Below are 20,439 nucleotides of genomic sequence, written 5' to 3'. Positions count from 1 at the left end.
GTGCAAGAATAAGCCAACGCGGATGAACGTAACGAATTGAGCGGCAAAAACACAAGACGGGAGAAAGATTTTCATGTACAATTTGTTGATTATAAATTTGTAAAATCACATCAAGTCAGTTTCGCGCGTATAACTGGTTCAGAGAGAAAGAAAGAAACTGCTCATGATCACCGTCTGATCGTAGAGATTTTCTTGCGGTTCTTCAAAATCAGATTAAAGTGAATTTCCAAACATTTTTTTTTTGTTTCGAGTGGAGAGGAAACCCGGGAAAATAAAAGAAAACAAACAGTTCTGACCACATTACGTCAGCCAGAGGTTCGGAAATCAGTGAACATGGGCCAAAATTGACAAGTGGTACATGTCCGGAATTCTTGTCGATAAAATGTTTCTCTAACGCGCCAAATTAAAGAAATTTTGAAAGGAAGCTGATAAATTACAACCCAAAATTGAAAACTCTTTTTAAAATGAATATAAACGAAGCAATGTAAATAAAGACTGACCAAAATTCTGTTTTTTAATTAAGGAGACAAACAAAGCACGTTCAATCTGTCAGTTTCCATTGAAAATATTTGGAAGTTCAAGTAGTTCATTCCTTAAAAGGGTATAGCATCTGCCAACACTAACTGACAACCTTGAACACTTGTGAATCACTTTATCATTTTCTTGTCACATATCGTTATTCCTGTGTAAACTTTGCATTCAAGAAAAATAAAGGCAGGGAAACCAATTTTTAAACTGCCTTTTATTTCAATAACAACGATAAAAGGTAGTCCTAAGAAGACAGAAGTTGGTGTAGAAAAATACAGTTGGATTATCTTCTTTTCTCTTCTCATTGGTTATTTTTTTCCTCACAAGCAAAGGGACAAGACATGTCTACATAACAAGTGGTCGATATATAGCATTTGTTTCGCATTTGAAACAGAAACCGACACCTGCGTAGTTATCGCTTATCATCGGGCGATTTAGATTCATCTCGTTGGCAGAGTTCACTTGAATGTAACTCACGAAAATTGTCAGGAAGTGTTTGAGCAAAATTGGACGCAAATTCCGCACAATCAGCTCATACTGATCCTGACAAATTTATTGTACAAGCAAAGACTACATGTTGGTTATAGTCTTTGACGATTTTTTGACGCAGTGATATTCTTTTGGGAGACTAAGCTTCTCCTAACCGAACAGCAGAAACGGAAATTTGGACAAGTTCGTTTAGCGAAACTGGACACTAATTTAAAATTACAAGAAGCAATCAAAAATCGACTGTAAAACGATTAGTTTATTTGTAATTTATGATTGGTAACTGCAAACTGCAACGTAACAACCAACATTTTCCAATTTACGTGGAAAGACTAAGTGATAATAGTTTTTTTGAGGATCTATTGTAGCAATGAATAACAGCACTTCGGCCAATTCTTCTTCAGTGGACTACCGACTGTATCTTTACACTCAGCTCGCTACTGGCATCTGCCTGGCTATTCTGTCGCCAATAACCATCACCATTAACGTGTTGTTACTACTCACTATTTTCAAAGATCCTCTCAAATGCTTCCGTACACCAGCTACGTATTTCATCGTCGCTTTATCCTTGGTCGATTTAACGACAGGTCTTTTCATTGAACCTTTCTATGTAATGCATCGTGTGGCAAGGTATATAAAATGGACAGCTACCCCAGGCGAGCCGTATGACACCTTAAAACAAATTGGACAATGGTTGTCTTACGTGGGCCTGAACTCGTCATTTCTGCTAGTCCTTAGTCTAATTTTTACGCAGTACATCGCCATAACATACCCGCACCACTATCGCTCATTCGTGACAACACGCAGGGTCCTCGTGTGCGTTGGCCTGTCGCTGGTGTACTTCACTGGATTCATGCTGTTGCAGTTCTTTGGAGTTCCTACACAAACCTTGTATCAAGTGGATCTTCATCTTCACTCGACACTAATAACGATTTTGCTTATAATCAGTTCCGCGTTGCTTTTGAGATCATTTCGCCAATTTGCCAAAACATCTCGCCGGGTTGGAGGCGTCCGCAGCAATGAAAATCAAGATACCGGTGGGCACTCAAACAAGCCTCAAGCGAACAGAATAAACGAGAAACAGTTTACGATTGTAATCTTGCTTTTATCAGGAATTCTCATCGTGTGCTCTCTTCCTCATCTCATTACACTGCATATCAAATTTTACACGAAGCAGGAAACTCAGCAAGAAAGTCTTGATTTATCTGCTGCAATCACTATTGGAGACGAGATGATGTTCGTGAAGGTGGCATTGGATGCGTTCATTTACGCTTGGAGACTGACAAAATACAGGAGGTCGTTAAAACTAGTGCTTACCTGCCGCACGAATCGCGTAGCATCCGAAGCCTCTGAGGAAAGGACGATGAATAATTTTACCGTTGAATGACAGAATTTTGAAACATCCTGTCGCTTGTTATAAAACTGGCAATAGGGACTTTAAGATACCTGGACGGCTGACCTCGAGGACGGCTGGCCGGAAGTAATTTTTCGCGTGTAGCCTATATTGCGCATGCCCGCTCCACGCACATTGCCGTCCAGCTCCGTCCAGCTGTTGTCGAGGACGTGAGAAGTAGAGTTTTGCCGTCCACCAATGAACGGGAGTGCTTTTTGTATGATTTTGTTTAAAAATCTCATTAGTTTTTAATTCTGTTACTTTGTAAGGTGGTCCTGTATGGTATTCTTGGTTTGGTACTGATAAAAAGTTAAGAAGTCAAGTTTTATTTGCGGTTGCGAATATATTTGCTGTGCTTTGCATAAACGCTGATGGCGAAGCCACGTGCGTGAAATTATGAACTTTCTTGCTTGTGTTTCTACAAAAATTTCACTTGGAATTTGTACCCTGTGAAGGAAAATAGTGCTTTCTGGTCCCAGACTTTGGGCTAGAAGCGCCACATTTTTTTCTTCGCATGTTTTGGGCTAAGGAATTATTGATCCACTAACGAAGCCGTCCTCCGTTCACACACGCCGGCTCTTAACGTTGAAAGTTCCCGCCAAGAACGTCGACATCGGCCCAGTCCTCCTCGCGAAATTCTACCGTCCTCGAGGTCAGCCGTCCAGGTATCTTAAAGTCCCTATTGTTGCTTCCTGAACGACGCTCTGTGGGTAACGCCATTAAACTACAGCTAAGATGTTCACCAGTATGCTTTATCATCATATTTAAAAATAAAAAAAGGTGGAAACCTTAACGACACATTTTCTGGGATACAAGAGAGACCGAGACTTCCATTATTGGGCCCTGGATATAATTAAGGGTGACGTTGTTCATTCGTTCTAACGGCCACTAAGCATTAAGTAACTCCACCTTAAGAGCAGAATTACAAATCAATGATTATAAAAGTTGGAATGTTCTATCCAATACAATTTTCAGCAATTGCACAGGTTAGGACTTTTATTTTATTTACTCGTGATAAATAATGTTCGTGATATTTAGTTCTCCCCATGGTCCTTTTCAGCAGTAAGCTGGTAATATCATCCACATGATCACGCCTGAGGAATTTGTTCCTTTCATTTCACTCTCTGAACGCGAAAACGGACTAGTGGTTGATGCAGCAGTGACAGGACTCCCAAATTATGGGTGGGCGGAAGAGATGTGCTTATACTTTTCTTTCGCTTGATGTTCCTTTACCCATCAAGCTGTCTGGAATGATTTGTTTATACAGGAACGGCAGGCAAGTTAGAACGTAGGCAGATGATAAACATTTCTGTCGAAGAATGAAAAACAAAACAATATGAAAACAAAAGGTAGCCATTACTAGTCTTTGGACAGTTTTTCTTAGTACAGTTAGAAAGGTTACTGAACATCAACTAATAGTTATTTAAGGAATCTTAATCATGTTTATAATTTTATTTAACCAAATGTATTATTTTTTCTTCCCTTTCCCTTTCTTACAACTCTTTTATAGAAAATTTGGTTTTAAATGACTCATTTTTAAGGGATGACGTTTTCTTCTCTTGGCATGCTTGCTTGAATGTATGTTTAAGTTAACAGAACATATAGAATTGAGGTAAATAGTATAGAAAGACTTCTGATCTATATGTAGTATTGTTGCAAGGAATTTTTTCCATAACTTATCGTAATTCAATAAAGCATGCTGTTTTTGGGAGACTTTTTTGTGAGTCGCACACTTTGTAAAAGCAATTTCAGGCCGTGCAGAACGTACGCCATACCACTAAGTCACAAAAAGCACACAGTTAAGGGACCAGTGGTAACCTTTGAATAGTTAGGACTAACATCGTACCCTGTGAAAATGGTTAAGTACCTCGTCTCTCTGGTCAGATTCTCGTCGTAACTGAGATCGAACGATACCATACGTCTGTAATCGCCAGCCAGGAACTGTCCAGTTATTTTTCGGGTTAAAATCTGCTCGTTCAACTGGTTCAGAGGACGGAAAAGAAAGAAACGGCTGTAACCGGTCGTGGTGATTTTCATGCGGTTTTCTTGTTCAGATTAAAATGAATTGCCAAGCATATTATATTTTGTATTCGAGAAGACAAACAGTATTGACCACATTACTCCATCCAGAGCTTCGCGAATTAGTGAACATGGGCAAAACTGACAACTGGTACATTGCATTCAAGGTGATAAACTGTTCGACTATCTCGCCAAATTGAAGAAATTTTAAAAGGTAGCTGATGACAAATTACAGTCCCGATTTAAAACTGTCTTTCAAATTAGACATAAACGTAGCAATGTAAAGAAAGATTGAGCCGAAATTTTGTGTGTAATTTTGGAGACAAACAGAGCAAGTTCAGTCTGTCTGTTTCTATTGAAAATTTACAGCAGTTCAAGAAATTTATCCCTTAAAAGGGTATTGCATCTGCCAACAGTAAATGACAACCTTAAACACTTTTTGATCACTTTATCACTTTCTTGACATATATCGTTGTTCTTGTGTAAACTTTGCATTCAGAAAAAAATAAAGGCAAGGAAGGCAATTTTTAAACTGCCTTTTAGTTCAAATACAACACTACGAGGCAGTCCTGTGAAGGCAGAGATTGGTGTGGAAAACTATAGTAAGATTTTCTTCTTACCTCTTCTCATTGGTTATATTTCATCGCAAGCTAAGGGACAAGTTATGTCTTTAAGTGTTCCGCGATATTGCATTTGTTTCGTCTTCAAACAGAAACCGACAGCTGCGTAGTCATCCCCTATCATCAGGCGATAGAATCATCTTGTTGGCAGAGTTCTCTTGAATGTAACTCAAAGGAATTGTTAAGGCTTTTGTCGAGCAAAACTGGACGCAGATTCCGCACAATTTGCAAAAGCCAGTTACATCTTAAAAATCAGACAGAAATAGATCAGCTTACAGTGATCCTGACAAATTGCACAAGGAAAGACTAAATTTTTGTTAAAGTTCGGCGATTCTTCGACGCAATGAATAACAACACTTTGTCTAGTTCTTCTTCAGTGGACTACAGACTGTTCCTTTACACTCAGCTCGCTACTGGCATCTGCCTGGCAATTCTATCGCCAATAACCATCACTAGTAGCGTGTTGTTACTACTCACTATCTTAAAAGATCCTCTCAAATGCTTCCGTGCACCAGCTACGTATTTCATGGTCGCTTTAGCCGTGGTCGATTTAACGACAGGTCTGTTTATTGAGCCTTTCCATACAATCTGTCGTGTAGTAAGGTATGTAACATGGTCTCCTGCAGCAGGCGAGCCTTACCACACCTTGAACCAAATCGGAAGTAGTTTGTCTTACGTGGGACTCAACTCTTCATTTCTGCTCGTTCTTGGTCTTATTTTGACGCAGTTCATCGCCATAACATACCCGCACCACTATCGCTCAGTCGTGACAACACGCAGGGTCCTCGCATGTGTTGGCTTCTCAATGGGGTATTTCACCGGATTTATTCTGTTGCAATTCGTCGGAGTTCCCAAAGACGTCTTATTTCGGGTAGATCTTCATCTTCACTCGACACTAATAACAATTTTGCTTATTATCAGTTCCGCCATGCTTTTGAGGTCGTTTCAGAAATTTGCCAAAGCATCTTGTCGGCTTCGAGGCAGGCGTACCTTAGCGAGTCGTGACGCGGATGGACAAATTGGTAAGCCTCCATCGAACAAAATCAGCGAACGACAATTTACGACTGTAATCTTGATTTTGTCAGGAATTCTTATCGTGTGCTCTCTCCCTCATATCATTACAGTTCATATTTTATTTTACACGAAGCAAGAAGCTCTACAAGAGAGGCTTGACTTGTCTGCTGCGATCACTATTGGAGACGCAATGATGTTCGTTAAGGTTGCATCCGATGCGTTCATCTACGCCTGGAGACTGACAAAATACGCGGAGGTCGTTAAAAATAGTGCTCACCTGCCGTGCGAATCAAGTCGCATCCGAAGCCACTGAAGAAGAAAGGACAATGGATAATGTTACCGTTCAATGACAAAATTCTGAAACATCGTCACACTTTGTTTTGGATCTACAATCATTGACAAAACCTTAGCGCAGTTGCTGTTTTGGCTTACTTGGAACATGAAAAAGTGAAGTAATTTTCCCTCTCCCCCTTTACAATGTTGCGTAGCATGCAAAAAAATAATGCCTTCAATTGCTGGTTACTTTTGCTCGATCACAAACTGAAACGCACTGCACGGGGAGTTTAGGCATATTGTACTATCCAACATTGAAACGGGGGGATGAGGGTGGGTGGGCCAACGACTTTTGTCAATGATTGTAGCCCTTCCCTAAATTGGCTCCTATACCGCTTTTTATAAAACTGGCAGTGTGCTACCTGAACAGATATTGATAGGAAAAAAATATTTCATTGCTACCTGAACAGGCGCGTTGTGGATAACGCCATTGAACTATAGCAAAAAATATTCGCCAGTAAATATTTCAAAATAATGGTCGGTGGAAGCAATTAGACAAAAAGGAACTCAACTCTAATTAATAGCATAAGATAAAAATATATGATTTTACAGTTGGGATGGTTCTAGCCAAAGCAATTTTCAGCAATGGTGCAGGATAGGAATTTAAATTTATTTTATTTTATCGAGGTAAAACATGTTTGTGCATCACATTTAGTGTGCTGGTGTGTGTGTCCATCCCTTTTCAGCAGTAAACTTAATATATCAATAACAAGATCACACTGGAGGAATGTTTTTCGTTCTCGTAGCTTTATGATGAACGCGAAAACCGAATGGTTTTGTTATGCGAGAGTGACAGAGGTGACATGTGTTTATACTTTTCCTTCGTTGAATGTTTATTTACCCATCAAGTTGTCTGGAAGGACATGTTCAGTAGTGGCAGGTGAATTAGGACAGAGGAAGCTGAAAAACATTCCTGCAAAAAGAAAGCTAAAAACAATATGTAGGTTCCTCGACGTCGTTCATAAAAGATTTCTCAAAAACAATTAAGTAATATAATTCAAGGGAACATTGCGTATATTCCCTTCACCGTTGTAACTTTTTTTTGCAAATATGATTCAAAACTACACATTTTAAGGTGTTGACGTTTTATTCTTTTGTGATCTACTTGAATGTATGTTAAAGTGGGGAAAGTTTTATATTAAGACTGTCACTGATCTATAACAATTGATGCAAGGAGCTTGATCCATAACTGATTGTGAGTTGATTGAGTTTGCCATTTATTGTTGCTATTGAGAAATTTCTTGACTCGCACACTTCATAAAAGCGCGTAACTAAAATTGGACCAAGAAGCCAAAAATTCATAGAATACATAGGCCGGGCAGACATAGTGCTCTACCACTACGGTTGACCTTGCATGCCTCTCTAATGTGATGATTGTAGTAACAGTGCATGATATTCGCAGGCCTGAACTGTTCAGGTATTTTCAATTCTCGGCGTTGAAGAGATGCTCGTATGTAGCAGTAATAAAATACCCGAGTTTCGCCTTTAATTAAGACATGCCTCACGTCACATTTTACACTTACCTGGAACACTAGTCTCTCAAACAGGTTTTTCTTGCCTAAAATCCCGTGTAAGCGAAGGCGACGAACAAACCTCTTAAACGAAAATGACTCCGGGAATCCGTAGGCGGGTCCAAAACTGCGATATTGTAAATAAGCGAGTGTGTGAGTCTGTGTGTGCTTTGTCAACTTGTCGGAAGCTGTAATCCATAACTCCCAAACGAACCGTCTTCTTACAGATTATTAAATGTAAACCTGTCTTTTCCAATAGGATGAATATAAAGAGGCAATGTAATGATGGGCTAGCCAAAATGTCACTTGTAATTCATGGAGATAAACAAAGCTTATTCTATTTGTCAGTTTCCATTTAAAATGTCTGATCATTCAAGTGATGTGTTCCTTAAAAGGACGTAACACCTGAGAAAAGTAAATGAAAACCTTACACATTTTTTGATCGTTCTATCATTTTTTGACCTCAAACTGCTTTTTAAATAAACGTTGAATTTAGAACAAATATTGAAGGAAAGGAAAGCAATTTTGAAAGTGTCTTTTAAGTCCAAAGACAGATAGGAGTGGAAAAGTTATGGAACCGAATTGTTAAAGTTTTCAATGTCCTTCCCAGTTTTTCCCTCTTATTTGAACCGACAGTCCGACAGTTTCTCCACCATACGATTTGTTAATCAAATTATTTTGTTGGCGAGGTCCTCTTGATTTAATGATTGTAATTAAGAGAATTGTCCGGGCTTCATTCGAGCAAACGAAACACTGTACCACAATTGCAAAGGTTGCTTTTGGATTCATGATAAGAAAACAGTAAACTACAATTTAGCCACCAAAGAACTGTCGATTTACATCCAGACACATTGCATCTCACGTCGAAGGAATGCTTGTTAAGAGCTTTTTAACGATTCATTGACGCCATGAATAACAGCACTTTGCCGTCTAATTCATCATCACAAGACTACAGCTTCCTTCTTTACACCCACCTTAATACTGGCATCATCCTGGGTATTTTCTCACCAATAACAATCACTAGTAACGTGTTGTTACTACTCACTATCTTCAAAGATCCTCTCAAATGCTTCCGTACACAACTGAGCTACGTATTTCATCGTCGCTTTAGCCTTGGTCGATTTAACGACAGGTCTTATTGTTGAGCCTTTCACTGCAATGTATCGTGTGGCAAGTTATGCAAAGTGGTCCCTTGCACCAGGCGAGCCTTATCACATCTTAAGTGAAATTGCGATGTGTTTCTCATACGTGGATCTCAACTCGTCGTTTCTACTTGTTCTTGGTCTCATTCACAAGATGCGCAGAGAACATCAATGAGACGAGCGAAACAACACTGGCCACGTGACACTGTTATGCTCGGTTCTATCGATGAATGAATGAGGACACGCCGGCGGCCATGTTGACTATTTTATTCTCAAGGAATTACACGAGCACGAGTTCATCCGGGAACTCGAGATCAGATGATGTAATCATAACGCGAGTAACGCAACAGTAACGTAACAACACCAGCTTTTGGAATCCGTGACCGTGGGCTAACACTAACAAATGGTAAAAAACAAATATTTGAGTTTACTAGTCTCTTTTTCGCTAAATTGACAAAACTTTACGTAACGAAAGCTAACATTTATCCTCTTCACCAACGCTTCCTCTAGAGGATTATCAAATTTCAAACCCTTTTCTGAAATGAATATAAAAGTCTGTAAGAAGCAATGCTACGAAAACCCACCAAAAAAATTCACTTGTAATTCAAAGGATAAGATGAGGGATTTCATTTTTCAGTTCTGTTGAAAAGTAGGGAAAGTTCAGGGATCGGAATTTATCCCTTGAAAGGTTGTTGAAAGAAAGCGGTTACAGAAAAGAGTAGTGATCCAAAATTATTACCCTTTATGATATTAAAGTGATATTCTTGAATATTTCGTTAACAATGTGACTGCTCAAAATGTCAAAGGTACCGATCCTAACCAGCGTTTGCAATTTTATCATTGATCAACTAGGTTAACTGAAATACGGCGGGACTTCGATTTCTCGAACCTCCAAAGGAAACTTCTAGATTTTGACTCCCGTTAAAATCTTGAACTTCAAGATATTGATTCCTCATGTGTTGAGATCTTGAACTTCAAGATTTTGATTCCTCATGTGTTGAGATCTTGAACTTCAAGATTTTGACTCCTGTTAAAATCTTGAACTTCAAGATTCTGATTCCTGTTGAGATCTTGAACTTCAAAATTTTGACTCCCGTTCAAATCTTGAAATTCAAGATTTTGCCTCCCGTTCAAATATTAAACTTCAAGATTTTGACTCCCGATAAAATCGTAAACTTCTAGATTTTGACTACTGTTAAAATCTTGAACTTCAAGAATTTGACTCGTGTTAAAATCTTGAACTTCAAGACTTTGACTCCCGCGAAAATCTTGAACTTCAAGATTTTGACCCCTGTTAAAATCTTGAACTTCAAGATTTTGACTCCCGTTAAAATCTTGAACTTCAAGATTTTTATTCTTATTAAAATCTTGAACTTCAAGATTTTGACTCCCGTTAAAATCTTGAACTTCAAGATTTTGACTCCAGTTCAAATCTTGAACTTCAAGATTTTTATTCTTATTTAAATCTTGAACGTCAAGATTTTGCTGCCCGTTCAAATCTTGAACTTCAAGATTTTCACTCCCATTAAAATCTTGAACTTCAAGATTTTGACTCCAATTAAAATTTTGAACTTCAAGATTTTCACTCCAGTTCAAATCTTGAACTTCAAGATTTTGACTCCCGTTCAAATCTTGAACTTCAAGATTTTGACTCCCGTTAAAATCTTGAACTTCAAGATTTTGACTCCTATTAAAATCTTGAACTTCAAGATTTTCACGCCCATTAAAATCTTGATTTTGAAGATTTTGATTCCCGATAAAATCTTAAACTTTTAGATTTTGACTCCTGTTAAAATCTTGAACTTCAAGATTTTGATTCCTATTAAAATCTTGAACTTCAAGATTTTGACTCATGTTAAAATCTTGAACTTCAAGATTTTGACTCCCGTTAAAATCTTGAACTTCTAGATTTTGACCTCTTTTAAAATCTTGAACTTCAAGATTTTGACTCATGTTAAAATCTTGAACTTCAAGATTTTGATTCCCGTTCAAATCTTGAACTTCTAGATTTTGACCCCTGTTAAAATCTTGAACTTCAAGATTTTGACTCCCGTTAAAATCTTGAACTTCAAGATTTTTATTCTTATTAAAATCTTGAACGTCAAGATTTTTATTCCCGTTGAAATCTTGAGCTTCAAGATTTTGACTCCCGTTCAAATCTTGAACTTCAAGATTTTGACTCTTATTAAAATCTTGAACGTCAAGATTTTAGTTCCCGTTGAAATCTTGAACTTCAAGATTTTGACTCCCGTTCAAATCTTAAAATTCCAGATTTTGCCTCCCGTTCAAATCTTGAAATTCAAGATTTTGCCTCCCGTTCAAATCTTGAACTTCAAGATTTTGACTCCTGTTAAAATCTTGAACTTCAAGATTTTCACTCCTATTAAAATCTTGACCTTCAAGATTTTGTCTCCAGTTGAGATCTTGAACTTCAAGATTTTGACTCCCGTTAAAATCTTGAACTTCAAGATTTTGACTCCTATTAAAATCTTGAACTTCAAGATTTTCACTCCCATTAAAATCTTGATTTTGAAGATTTTGATTCCCGATAAAATCTTAAACTTCTAGATTTTGACTCCTGTTAAAATCTTGAACTTCAAGATTTTGATTCCTATTAAAATCTTGAACTTCAAGATTTTGACTCATGTTAAAATCTTGAACTTCAATATTTTGATTCCCGTTCAAATCTTGAACTTCTAGATTTTGACTCCTGTTAAAATCTTGAACTTCAAGATTTTGACTCCCGTTAAAATCTTGAACTTCAAGATTTTTATTCTTATTAAAATCTTGAACGTCAAGATTTTAATTCCCGTTGAAATCTTGAACTTCAAGATTTTGACTCTCGTTAAAATCTTGAACTTCAAGATTTTTATTCTTATTAAAATCTTGAACGTCAAGATTTTAGTTCCCGTTGAAATCTTGAACTTCAAGATTTTGACTCCCGTTCAAATCTTGAACTTCAAGATTTTGACTCCCGTTCAAATCTTAAACTTCAAGATTTTGACTCCCGATAAAATCTTAAACTTCAAGATTTTGACTCCTGATAAAATCTTGAACTTCAAGATTTTGACTCCTGTTAAAATCTTGAACTTCAAGATTTTGACTCCCGTTAAAATCTTGAACTTCAAGATTTTTATTCTTATTAAAATCTTGAACGTCAAGATTTTAGTTCCCGTTGAAATCTTGAACTTCAAGATTTTGACTCCCGTGAAAATCTTGAACTTCAATATTTTGATTCCCGTTCAATTCTTGAACTTCAAGATTTTGACTCTGTTGAAATCTTGAACTTCAAGATTTTGACTCCCGTTAAAATCATGAACTTCAAGATTTTGACTCCTGTTAAAATCGTGAACTTCAAGATTTTTATTTTTATTAAAATCTTGAACTTCAAGATTTTGACTCCTGTTAAAATCTTGAAGTTCAAGATTTTGACTCCTGTGTAAATCTTGAACTTCAATATTTTGATTCCCGTTCAAATCTTGAACTTCAAGATTTTGACTCCGTTAAAATCTTGAACTTCAAGATTTTGACTCCCGTTAAAATCTTGAACTTCAAGATTTTGCCTCCCGTTCAAATCTTGAACTTCAAGATTTTGACTCCCGATAAAATCCTAAACTTCTAGATTTTGACTCCTGTTAAAATCTTGAACTTCAAGATTTTGACTCCTGTTAAAATCTTTAACTTCAAGATTTTGACTCCCGTGAAAATCTTGAACTTCAAGATTTTGACTCCTGTTAAAATCTTGAAATTCAAGATTTTGGCTTCTGTTAGTCTTGAATTTCTAGATTTTGGCTTATGTTAGTCTTGAATTTCTAGATTTTGACTCCTGTTAAAATCTTGAACTTCAATATTTTGATTCCCGTTCAATTCTTGAACTTCAAGATTTTGACTCCCGTTAAAATCATGAACTTCAAGATTTTGACTCCTGTTAAAATCGTGAACTTCAAGATTTTTATTCTTATTAAAATCTTAAACTTCTAGATTTTGACTCCTGTTAAAATCTTGAACTTCAAGATTTTGACTCATGTTAAAATCTTGAACTTCAAGATTTTGATTCCCGTTCAAATCTTGAACTTCTAGATTTTGACCCCTGTTAAAATCTTGAACTTCAAGATTTTGACTCCCGTTAAAATCTTGAACTTCAAGATTTTTATTCTTATTAAAATCTTGAACGTCAAGATTTTAATTCCCGTTGAAATCTTGAACTTCAAGATTTTGACTCCCGTTCAAATCTTGAACTTCAAGATTTTGCCTCCCGTTTAAATCTTGAACTTCAAGATTTTGACTCCCGAGAAATCTTAAACTTCAAGATTTTGACTCCTGTTAAAATCTTGAACTTCAAGATTTTTACTCCTGTTAAAATCTTGAACTTCTAGATTTTGACTCCTGTTAAAATCTTGAACTTCAAGATTTTGACTCCTGTTAAAATCTTGAACTTCAAGATTTTGATTCAAGTTCAAATAGTGAACTTCAATATTTTGTTTCCCGTTCAAATTTTGAACTTCAAGATTTTGACTCCGTTAAAATCTTGAACTTCAAGATTTTGACTTTTGTTAGTCTTGAATTTCTAGATTTTGACTCCTGTTAAAATCTTGAACTTCAAGAGTTTGACTCCTGTTAAAATCTTGAACTTCAATATTTTGATTCCCGTTCAAATCTTGAACTTCAAGATTTTGACTCCCGTTAAAATCTTGAACTTCAAGATTTTGATTCCTGTTGAGATCTTGAACTTCAAGATTTTGACTCCTGTTAAAATCTTGAACTTCAAGATTTTGACTCCCGATAAAATCTTAAACTTCTAGATTTTGACTCCTGTTAAAAGCTTGAACTTCAAGATTTTGATTCCCGATAAAAACTTAAACTTCTAGATTTTGACTCCTGTTAAAATCTTGAACTTCAAGATTTTGACTTCCGTGAAAATCTTGAACTTCCAGATTTTGACTCCTGTTAAAATCTTGAACTTCAAGATTTTGACTCATGTTAAAATCTTGAACTTCAAGATTTTGGCTTATATATGTTAATCTTGATTTTCTAGATTTTGACTCCTGTTAAAATCTTGAACTTCAAGATTTCGACTACTGGTAAAATCTTGAACTTTAAGATTTTGACTCCCGTTCAAATCTTGAACTTCAAGATTTTGACTCATGTTAAAATCTTGAACTTCAATATTTTGATTGCCGTTCAAATCTTGAACTTCTAGATTTTGACCCCTGTTAAAATCTTGAACTTCAAGATTTTTATTCTTATTAAAATCTTGAACGTCAAGATTTTAATTCCCGTTGAAATCTTGAACTTCAAGATTTTGACTCCCGTTCAAATCTTGAACTTCAAGATTTTGCCTCCCGTTCAAATCTTAAACTTCAAGATTTTGAGTCCCGATAAAATCTTAAACTTCTAGATTTTGACTCCTGTTAAAATCTTGAACTTCAAGATTTTGACTCCCGTGAAAATCTTGAACTTCTAGATTTTGACTCCTGTTAAAATCTTGAAATTCAAGATTTTGGCTTATGTTAGTCTTGAATTTCTAGATTTTGGCTTATGTTAGATCTTGAATTTCTAGATTTTGACTCCTGTTAAAATCTTGAACTTCAATATTTTGATTCCCGTTCAAATCTTGAACTTCAAGATTTTGACTCCGTTAAAATCTTGAACTTCAAGATTTTGACTCCCGTTAAAATCATGAACTTCAAGATTTTGACTCCTGTTAAAATCGTGAACTTCAAGATTTTTATTCTTATTAAAATCTTGAACTTCTAGATTTTGACTCCTGTTAAAATCTTGAACTTCAAGATTTTGACTCCTGTTAAAATCTTGAACTTCAAGATTTTGACTCCCGTGAAAATCTTGAACTTCAATATTTTGATTCCCGTTCAATTCTTGAACTTCAAGATTTTGACTCTGTTAAAATCTTGAACTTCAAGATTTTGACTCCCGTTAAAATCATGAACTTCAAGATTTTGACTCCTGTTAAAATCGTGAACTTCAAGATTTTTATTTTTATTAAAATCTTGAACTTCTAGATTTTGACTCCTGTTAAAATCTTGAAGTTCAAGATTTTGACTCCTGTGTAAATCTTGAACTTCAAGATTTTGATTCCCGTTCAATTCTTGAACTTCAAGATTTTGACTCCGTTAAAATCTTGAACTTCAAGATTTTGACTCCCGTTAAAATCTTGAACTTCAAGATTTTGCCTCCCGTTCAAATCTTGAACTTCAAGATTTTGAGTCCCGATAAAATCTTAAACTTCTAGATTTTGACTCCTGTTAAAATCTTGAACTTCAAGATTTTGACTCCTGTTAAAATCTTGAACTTCAAGATTTTGACTCCCGTGAAAATCTTGAACTTCTAGATTTTGACCCCTGTTAAAATCTTGAAATTCAAGATTTTGGCTTATGTTAGTCTTGAATTTCAAGATTTTGGCTTATGTTAGTCTTGAATTTCTAGATTTTGACTCCTGTTAAAATCTTGAACTTCAATATTTTGATTCCCGTTCAAATCTTGAACTTCAAGATTTTGACTCCGTTAAAATCTTGAACTTCAAGATTTTGACTCCCGTTAAAATCATGAACTTCAAGATTTTGACTCCTGTTAAAATCGTGAACTTCAAGATTTTTATTCTTATTATAATCTTAAACTTCTAGATTTTGACTCCTGTTAAAATCTTGAACTTCAAGATTTTGACTCCTGTTAAAATCTTGAACTTCAAGATTTTGACTCCCGTGAAAATCTTGAACTTCAAGATTTTGATTCCCGTTCAATTCTTGAACTTCAAGATTTTGACTCTGTTAAAATCTTGAACTTCAAGATTTTGACTCCCGTTAAAATCATGAACTTCAAGATTTTGACTCCTGTTAAAATCGTGAACTTCAAGATTTTTATTTTTATTAAAATCTTGAACTTCTTGATTTTGACTCCTGTTAAAATCTTGAAGTTCAAGATTTTGACTCCTGTGAAAATCTTGAACTTCAATATTTTGATTCCCGTTCAATTCTTGAACTTCAAGATTTTGACTCCGTTAAAATCTTGAACTTCAAGATTTTGACTCCCGTTAAAATCATGAACTTCAAGATTTTGACTCCTGTTAAAATCGTGAACTTTAAGATTTTTATTCTTATTAAAATCTTGAACTTCAAGATTTTGACTCCCGTTAAAATCTTGAACTTCAAGATTTTGACTCCCGTTAAAATCATGAACTTCAAGATTTTGACTCCTGTTAAAATCGTGAACTTCAAGATTTTTATTCTTATTAAAATCTTGAACTTCAAGATTTTGACTCCTGTTAAAATCTTGAACTTCAAGATTTTGACTCCCGTGAAAATCTTGAACTTCAAGATTTTGATTCCCGTTCAAATCTTGAACTTCAAGATTTTGACTCTATTAAAATCTTGAACTTCAAGATTTTGACTCCCGTTAAAATCATGAACTTCAAGATTTTGACTCCCGTTAAAATCTTGAACTTCAAGATTTTGATTCTTATTAAAATCTTGAACGTCAAGATTTTAGTTCCCGTTGAAATCTTGAACTTCAAGATTTTGCCTCCCGTTCAAATCTTGAACTTCAAGATTTTGACTCCCGATAAAATCTTAAACTTCTAGATTTTGACTCCTGTTAAAATCTTGAACTTCAAGATTTTGACTCCCGTTAAAATCATGAACTTCAAGATTTTGACTCCTGTTAAAATCGTGAACTTCTAGATTTTGACTCCCGTTAAAATCTTGAACTTCAAGATTTTGACTCATGTTAAAATCTTGAACTTCAATATTTTGATTCCCGTTCAAATCTTGAACTTCTAGATTTTGACCCCTGTTAAAATCTTGAACTTCAAGATTTTGACTCCCGTTAAAATCTTGAACTTCAAGATTTTTATTCTTATTAAAATCTTGAACGTCAAGATTTTAATTCCCGTTCAAATCTTGAACTTCTAGATTTTGACCCCTGTTAAAATCTTGAACTTCAAGATTTTGACTCCTGTTAAAATCTTGAACTTCAAGATTTTTATTCTTATTAAAATCTTGAACGTCAAGATTTTAGTTCCCGTTGAAATCTTGAACTTCAAGATTTTGCCTCCCGTTCAAATCTTGAACTTCAAGATTTTGACTCCCGATAAAATCTTAAACTTCTAGATTTTGACTCCTGTTAAAATCTTGAACTTCAAGATTTTGACTCCCGTTAAAATCTTGAACTTCAAGATTTTGACTCCTGTTAAAATCGTGAACTTCTAGATTTTTAACTCCCGTTAAAATCTTGAACTTCAAGATTTTGACTCATGTTAAAATCTTGAACTTCAATATTTTGATTCCCGTTCAAATCTTGAACTTCTAGATTTTGACCCCTGTTAAAATCTTGAACTTCAAGATTTTGACTCCCGTTAAAATCTTGAACTTCAAGATTTTTATTCTTATTAAAATCTTGAACTTCAAGATTTTGACTCCCGTTAAAATCATGAACTTCAAGATTTTGACTCCTGTTAAAATCGTGAACTTTAAGATTTTTATTCTTATTAAAATCTTGAACTTCTAGATTTTGACTCCCGTTAAAATCATGAACTTCAAGATTTTGACTCCCGTTAAAATCATGAACTTCAAGATTTTGACTCCTGTTAAAATCGTGAACTTCAAGATTTTTATTCTTATTAAAATCTTGAACTTCAAGATTTTGACTCCTGTTAAAATCTTGAACTTCAAGATTTTGACTCCCGTTAAAATCTTGAACTTCAAGATTTTGACTCCCGTTAAAATCTTGAACTTCAAGATTTTGACTCCTGTTAAAATCGTGAACTTCAAGATTTTTATTCTTATTATAATCTTGAACTTCAAGATTTTGACTCCTGTTAAAATCTTGAACTTCAAGATTTTGACTCCCGTTAAAATCTTGAACTTCAATATTTTGATTCCCGTTCAATTCTTGAACTTCAAGATTTTGACTCTATTAAAATCTTGAACTTCAAGATTTTGACTCCCGTTAAAATCATGAACTTCAAGATTTTGACTCCCGTTAAAATCTTGAACTTCAAGATTTTTATTCTTATTAAAATCTTGAACGTCAAGATTTTAGTTCCCGTTGAAATCTTGAACTTCAAGATTTTGCCTCCCGTTCAAATCTTAAACTTCAAGATTTTGACTCCCGATAAAATCTTAAACTTCTAGAGTTTGACTCCTGTTAAAATCTTGAACTTCAAGATTTTGACTCCCGTTAAAATCATGAACTTCAAGATTTTGACTCCTGTTAAAATCGTGAACTTCTAGATTTTGACTCCCGTTAAAATCTTGAACTTCAAGATTTTGACTCATGTTAAAATCTTGAACTTCAATATTTTGATTCCCGTTCAAATCTTGAACTTCTAGATTTTGACCCCTGTTAAAATCTTGAACTTCAAGATTTTGACTCCCGTTAAAATCTTGAACTTCAAGATTTTGACTCATGTTAAAATCTTGAACTTCAATATTTCGATTGCCGTTCAAATCTTGAACTTCTAGATTTTGACCCCTGTTAAAATCTTGAACTTCAAGATTTTTATTCTTATTAAAATCTTGAACGTCAAGATTTTAATTCCCGTTGAAATCTTGAACTTCAAGATTTTGACTCCCGTTCAAATCTTGAACTTCAAGATTTTGCCTCCCGTTCAAATCTTAAACTTCAAGATTTTGACTCCCGATAAAATCTTGAACTTCTAGATTTTGACTCCTGTTAAAATCTTGAACTTCAAGATTTTGACTCATGTTAAAATCTTTAACTTCAAGATTTTGACTCCCGTGAAAATCTTGAACTTCTAGATTTTGACCCCTGTTAAAATCTTGAAATTCAAGATTTTGGCTTATGTTAGTCTTGAATTTCTAGATTTTGGCTTATGTTAGTCTTGAATTTCTAGATTTTGACTCCTGTTAAAATCTTGAACTTCAAGATTTTGACTCAAGTTCAAATCTTGAACTTCAAGATTTTGACTCCTGTTAAAATCTTGAACATCAAGATTTTGACTCCCGTTCAAATCTTGAACTTCAGGATTTTGACTCCCGTTTTAATCTAGAACTTGAAGATTTTGATTCCAGTTAAAATTTTGAACTTCAAGTTTTGACTCCTAAAATCTTGAACTTCAAGATTTTGACTCTCGTTAAAATCTTGAACTTCAAGATTTTCACTCCCATTAAAACCTTGAACTTCAAGATTTTGACTCCAATTAAAGCAAACCCTCGAGAATCAACTTTTGGTTCGAGGAAACGAGGGCTCAAGAAATCGGAATTGTAATGACTTACAATACGCTGTTACGAGCTTCACTTCAAAAATCCAAGAGCTAAGACGTATGGAAAGCTATAAATAGTGGTCCAGTTTTGTTAAAAATTACATTGCCAGTGTACTGAAGCTATAATCAAGTAATATTATTGTGATACCATCAGGAACTTTAGATATCAACTTGAAAAATTTTGGCTGATTTTTTCAAGTTCTTCCCTTGCGACCTGGAAAAACAGCTAAAAACTAATAGCGGCTCCCCACTTCCTTCAAAAAGAATTAATTTCATATCTTCATCTTGATGTGCTAGGCGCATTTCGCGTACGAGCGAGAGTACTTCGCCAATTTAAGTACTTTTTTCTGAAAAGCAGATAAATCCCCGTGACAGTGTCCCTTTAAAGTCGTAGAAGAACTACATAAAGAAAAAAACCGGAAAGCCAAAGAAAGACATTAATGGTTAAAATTTGAGAAGGTTAAAAGGCCTGCATCTGGGCAAACTTGAAAAACGTCTGTCAGCCATGTTTTCAAGTTTTCTCAGATTGAACGAAAAATGTCACTTCTAGATTGAAGTGACATTTTCGATCTTAAGATCGACCTCGAGCGTGTAATTATCGCACAACGCAAAAAGCACGTCGCGCTTATGTCAGTTGACTTTTAATATATTATTTTTTTAATTAATTGTGGATACCCGTTGACAGCTATCAAGAAGTTAAAAGATAATTAGGGGAAAGAATCGTTTTTACTTCTTATCTTTCTTAAGAGTTAATCTTTTTCTATGGATTTTGTTTGAATGAAAAATCTCTGTCAACGAGTTCTACCTGAAAATGCCCCCAAACAGTTTGTTCGAAATGGTCAATTTGGAGTATACTGATACCTTAAAAGAATGTAACACCTGTGAACAGGGAATGACATCCTTAGACATGATTTATTCATCATTTTACTTGCTCTTATCTTCATCTACACTTTATTAAGATATCACACCAAATCTAAATAAAAACTAATACAATAGGATATTAAAAACTATTAACTAACTTGGAATTAAACCTATCTACGGACGTTGTATTCACAGTATCCTCTGGAAGGAAGTTCCATTGATTGATTGTTGGTGGGAAGGAAGAAAACTTAATAATATCTTTCTTTGCCCTAGGAACTACAAACTTCAAAGCGTG

General features: G+C 35.1%; 2 protein-coding genes and 1 pseudogene across 2 annotated transcripts in view; all 3 read left to right on the top strand.

Annotated features, from left to right (window-relative positions):
- Positions 1-20,439, top strand: part of LOC144645382 (uncharacterized) — a 52,733-nt gene that overhangs the window by 7,935 nt on the left and 24,359 nt on the right. The gene's annotated exons all lie outside the window — the stretch shown is intronic.
- LOC144645388 (uncharacterized) lies at positions 718-2,438 on the top strand. Its single transcript, XM_078504958.1, has one exon. It carries the CDS (start codon positions 1,385-1,387, stop codon positions 2,399-2,401), a length of 1,017 nt encoding a protein of 338 aa, XP_078361084.1. The 5' UTR covers positions 718-1,384; the 3' UTR covers positions 2,402-2,438.
- LOC144645386 (uncharacterized) lies at positions 5,025-6,637 on the top strand (annotated as a pseudogene).

This window comes from Oculina patagonica, chromosome 3 (genome assembly GCF_052425735.1).
Source record: "Oculina patagonica isolate OP01 chromosome 3, crgOcupat, whole genome shotgun sequence".
Taxonomy (NCBI): Eukaryota; Metazoa; Cnidaria; class Anthozoa; order Scleractinia; family Oculinidae; genus Oculina; species Oculina patagonica.
The sequence above is the reverse complement of the archived record's forward strand: the minus strand, read 5'-3'. Positions and strand labels throughout refer to the sequence as shown.